General features: G+C 35.3%; 1 protein-coding gene across 1 annotated transcript in view; it reads right to left on the bottom strand.

The window, feature by feature from the left end:
• Nucleotides 1–39: 39 nt before the first annotated feature.
• The window catches only part of LOC104413560 (testis- and ovary-specific PAZ domain-containing protein 1-like), a gene marked incomplete at its 3' end in the record, with an annotated part of 22,010 nt that continues 16,564 nt past the window's right edge, over nucleotides 40–5,485 (bottom strand). The window contains exons 6-7 of the mRNA XM_010024591.1: nucleotides 1,327–1,390; nucleotides 40–191 (exon numbers count right to left, since the gene is read on the bottom strand). Coding sequence (XP_010022893.1) covers nucleotides 40–191; nucleotides 1,327–1,390 — 216 coding nt within the window. The remainder of the gene's footprint in view (nucleotides 192–1,326; nucleotides 1,391–5,485) is intronic.

The raw sequence follows: 5,485 nt of genomic DNA, 5'->3' as shown, positions 1-5,485 counted from the left end.
ATAAAATATAAATATTTTTAAATATTTAAGGTCACCTACCAGTGTACTGATTTGTACAGTTACATTCAGTATCTGAAATACTTCATGCAATAAACATTTCTTGAGCAGAGAAACCAGAAGATCATTCAGTACTTGAAAAGCAAAATCCACACCAGGAGTAACTTCTTTGTAATATTTCACAAATATTTGGACTGAAAAAGCAATTAAATTAATTTAACTTTAGCCCATTGGCTAAGCTGATGCTAAATACTCAAACAAGTTATTTCCTTAAATTTTAAATGCAGTGTAACAACCCTTAATTACACAGGATATTATGGGACAGCAATAGGGAGAAAAATGGGTGAAAGGATCCAGTTTGAATAGTTAACCAGTGTTAACCTTACTAGACCCAGACTGACTGTTCTGAAACATGTCATGTCACTGAACTGAACACCATAAGCCCTTTAGGTTTCAAGAAAGCTCAGCTAATTTGGTATAGCACCAGAATAATGCACAAAACCAGGTTAGATTTGGTAAGCGCATCAAGGTAGTAAGGCCTTTCCAGACATGAAGTTTTAGAAAGTGAAGTGCAGTGTTACCATGGTGGATGGTCTTACAACCTGTTCCAGTGATAGCCTTGGTAGAGATGAACTGTGTAGCCTGCTGGTACCCAGTGTTACTTGCATTTAAAATGCTTGGTATTTCAGCATGGGAACATACTACACAGAGTGTGACTGGATCCTATGTTCACATTGTGCTATGCTCTAATAAGCTTTCAAAAACTTAAGACTGCTTAGGACAGGTACAAAGGGAATGACAGACCAGACTGAAATTCAGCCCTTTGTGACTGAACTCAAAAGCTCACATGGATCTGGATCAACTACAGTCCCTAAAATGTGTTAATCATAGTTGTTTGCATGTAAGGTAATGTGAAAGGACTAAATTAAAGCTGTCTGGGTGCGCTTCATTTCAAGAGCTTAATTCTAAAGTTTTTGGATTTGTGATGTTTGGCCAGAGCGTTCAAAGGCACCTTAACAAAACTTTTGTTCTGTTAAATCTCCTCCCTGCCCCAGTTACTCATTTCTGCTCTCAAGTCTAGTTCCATTCAGGCTAAATTAATTTTCTGTGGAAGTAAGATTTGTAACAACCTCACGAGATAACTGTGTATCTAAATACCTAGCTTCAATGAGCAAATGGGACATGAGAACATGTGGATTGAATGTATTCCTTCAAGATCAGCATTTCTTACTGTTGAAGTGGCACCCATTTCTCTCTTGAGAATCTATTCAATTTCCTTTCAATAAGCTAAGCATCGAAGATGCATCAAAAGCTGCTACTACATCATACCTGCACGTTTTAGAAGGCCTGATTCTTTGATAGTGATGTATGTCCTAAGTATTGTCATGCAAACCTAGAAAAAGGGGGAAAAATCCACAGTAAAATGTTACTTCAGTTTATGCCAAACAAAAGAACTGTTGACAAACATAAGATCTATAAGGAAACGAACTTTACATTGCTTCTGTTTAATCCACACATGCTGACAAATGGTGTAAGAAAGTAATCTAATCTGTAGGCAAAGGCACTGTCAAAAGGTCAGTGAATCAAATAGAAAAATAATGTAGATGAAAAGTTTGAAAAAGGAGCTGCTTGGACCACAGCTCACAGCAAACAAAAAAAAGAGTTAGAATATACGGTTACTTTGGAATTAGTATAGATGTGGCATATTGTAAGCAGAGAGAGAACAGGAGACAAAAAGGTGAAAGTGAAAACAGCATAAACAAAAATTAATCGATGTACCAACTAAGAAGTAATAAATCATCTAGAAATGAAGTTGGTAACACAGGCACGAAAAATTACTCATAAGGACATAAAAGAAAAAACTCACAATTAACTCGATTTAATGGACCATTTCACCCCAGCCCCACTTGATTAAAAAGTAATCTACACCTGGATATTTTAATATGTTATTTGGCATTGGGACATTCTTGGCTTAACATCTTAAGCTGTTGGCTTTGTGATACTTACACATTTTGTTCTATCTCTGTAGATGAAGAAATAAAGACTACCGGGGTTAAATCTTAGAATGCCAAGTTAGGAAAAAAACCTCCACCCACCCACACTTCTAGAACATTTACAATCTTTCTAAACAACAGTATGAATGGATCATATTTAACACTATTTTATGAAATAATGAAAAATCAAGAGACAGCAAATGCCTTAATTTAGTAGTCATGTTATGACAGAACTGAGTTGGGTTTATTTTTACATGCAACTTCAAAATCAGACAGGATCCACTCACAGAGTCTGTTACACAGCAAATGAGTTATCATCAAAGCAGAAGATCCTGGCTTGTTGCCAAGACATCTTTCCTTTTTTAAGACCATTAACCTGTTCAGAAAACAAAGATTCTATGTACATGTAAGCATGTTGAAAGTAAATAATGTTTACTGTTTTCATTTTGAAATGTCATAATGTTGTCAAACTATAGTCTAAGATATACCTTTCAGAAAATCATCATTAATATATATGCAGTGTCACTTGGCAATGGATTAACTCATTTAATCCAAACCTACAATCCCAGGTGGCTGAGGGCATTTCCAAAACAAACTTTAGCACATGCTTACAGTATGTAAATCAGTTTGCTTTCTTTTGGAATGTGTTTTCCTCCTTCTTTGGACTGACTCCCAAAAAAAGCCAAGATTGCATCTGGAGCTCTGATTGTTCCAAGTATTAGTGAAATTGCTTGGAAAATCCAGTTGTAGTAATATTTAATCATGGGACATGTTACATTACATTTATAAAAGAAAGCAAATGTGTTATTCATTTACAGCTTCTCTAGGAGGCTTCAGCTAATTTAGCTGTTTCTATTTTAAAAGGTGTAATGAACCTACAGAGCATGTAAAAATGTGAGAATCTCTAACAGATTTCAAATTAAGGTACATGAAAAAAACAATTCTTATTTTCAAAAGGTGGTATAGATGACACTCTTCTGTCACCTATCAGTTGATTCCACAACTCATTTAACATGACAGTTTAATAAAAAGCATAATAAAGGGCTGTGTATCTTATACAAGCAACTGACTACGCAGTAAACCACGGTTCTACTGCAGTGACACAGAGGTGCTCCAATCAGAAGAACAAGCACCAGATTTTACGAAATCCTCCAGCATTCCCCAGTCAGTGCGCACTCTAACGTTTAAAAAAGGGGGAAAACCCATGCTGCAGCCTATTGCTTAGTGAGCTCAAAACCAGGATCCTTCTTACAAGAGATTCTGTTTAAGAACCCTGTGGCATCTTTGATACATGCACCGTATGTTAAATGTGGCTGAAACTGACCAACAGGTTAAAAAATTATTTAAAGGCAGTTAGAGACAGTAATAAAAGGACAGTGCAACTTTTAAGTCTCATTTTATTAGGAAGCCAGATTAAAAAAACAAAACCAAATTAATCAAACAAAGCCCCACCCAACCACCTAAAACCCAAACAAAAAACCCCCAAACAAATCACAACAGAAACATACACCCATGGCCCTTAAGTTGCAAGATGACATTAATGAAGACGGAAATCTTCCTAATTATATCCTGTTTGTTTCCAATTAGAGGTTCAAGAAGTCACAAAAAGTAAACATTTCTTTTGTGGATATGAGTCCAAAAAGGTTAATGAGTAAGGTGCACAAAGCTGAAGTAAAATCCAAGAAATACAATTTGCATGAAGACGTGTTTTCAAACCACTTATTTAACTGCACAATTATTATCTATGCTATAGTCTGAAGTATCATTCAAGCCAAACTGCATTTCCTGTCATTTCAATTTATGTCCACTGTCTCTTACTCTTTGACTGGGCACCATTGACAAGAATCTGGTTTCATCTTCTTTACCTCCCTTGCCCCTATCAGATACTGATACACATTAAGATACCCCTCCCTTTAAATACTTTGGGAAGTACTTAAAACACAGTCCTACTACTAGTTTTGTTTACTTTGCTTAATACAAAAGAGATTTCACTGTTTAAAATTAAAGGCATCTTTAAAAAAAAAAACCAAACAAAACCTAGTAACTTGTAGAATCTGCTGAGCTCAAGAGTGTGCTAACTTTCAAAACATACATTTTTATGAATGAAATCACTGCTGTGTTGTGTGATCAGCCACAGCTGTGAAGAGTGAAATTCTATTAAGTTATGCCTTAAAACATCAAACAGTTACTTAATGAAAAGGAAGGGATATCCATTATGGGGAAAGGTACTTCTCTCTGAAAATTCCTGTAACAATCACCACTGAAAACACAGTACTAAGGAAGTGGTCTGCATAACAGGTCCTGAAGAGACTTATTTCGCCTGCATTTGATGAAGACATTGTTGCTGCTTTACCTCTCTTCCATTTATGTACTTTGGTGCCACCATGAGGTGCTTGGCCTACTATAGTTTTTAAGTGGACAGTTCTAAACCAAACAGACAAAACAAACCCACCCCAAAGTACACTTCCGACTACCAAGAAAGTCAGGCTAGGTTTGGTGGGCAGAACATCAAGTGTGTTGGACTGCCACACCACAAGTAAAGTAAAATGGAAGGGATTTTTAATAGTTTTAGGCAAATAATTCCTTAATGTGTCTGTATATAACGAATCATCGTAATTCATACAGACTAGCTGAAAATTAATGATATTCTCTACAGCCTTCACAATTGAGTAAAGGGGAAAATGCCTCATACAGAATTAATGTTAAATGATCTTAGTATTTTTAATCCATCATAAAAGTTTTCAAAGGGGTTACAAAGCACTAGAAAAAGAGCTGTTTTTTGAGACTTAGAAAAGAAAAAAGAAAACATTAAGAACAATAAAACCAAATTACACTGATTTATTTTACGAAAGTATATTCAAGATATCAAGGAGATGGGTAAACTTCGTTAGATGCTACTTTTTAAAAAGTATTTATGTCTAACAGGTTCACGAGAAGTTATTTTTTACGTTTTGCTTGTGTAATTTTGATAAAAAAATTACACAATGATAAAATTGTACTTATACCAATAAGATGGTAGATGAGAAATAGATCTTGAGAGACCTTATGAGGAAAAGTTTAGGCATTTGTCTTTGTTTAGTTGTTTTATTACTTCTGAGTGATTTACAGAACCATCTAAGTCTTGGTTTCATACAGCCAATTCCAAGATCTTACTACATGACAGCACACTTAGCTTGACTTACACAGTTCTAAGTATTACAGAGTCATAATTTCTTTGTTAAATGGTTTGAAAACACACCTACTTTGACCATCACTGGATAAATATTTTTGCTTGTAAATATCATGAGAATTACTGTTACATTTAAGGAGATTACAGCACCTTTAAACAAACATGCTGCTGTTGCACAAAACTTGCAGAAAGTAATACACCATAGATGGCTTTTGACTTTACATACAAAGTCTGGGTTTGCTTACAGGTGTCCAGTGGTTGGGATAGAAATGTCTCAGAATCTCCCCATTCTACTACTCTGTTTGTACAGCCTAATACTTACTCT

This window comes from Nestor notabilis, unplaced genomic scaffold (genome assembly GCF_000696875.1).
Source record: "Nestor notabilis isolate BGI_N333 unplaced genomic scaffold, ASM69687v1 scaffold26561, whole genome shotgun sequence".
NCBI classification, from domain to species: domain Eukaryota; kingdom Metazoa; phylum Chordata; class Aves; order Psittaciformes; family Psittacidae; genus Nestor; species Nestor notabilis.
The sequence above is the reverse complement of the archived record's forward strand: the minus strand, read 5'-3'. Positions and strand labels throughout refer to the sequence as shown.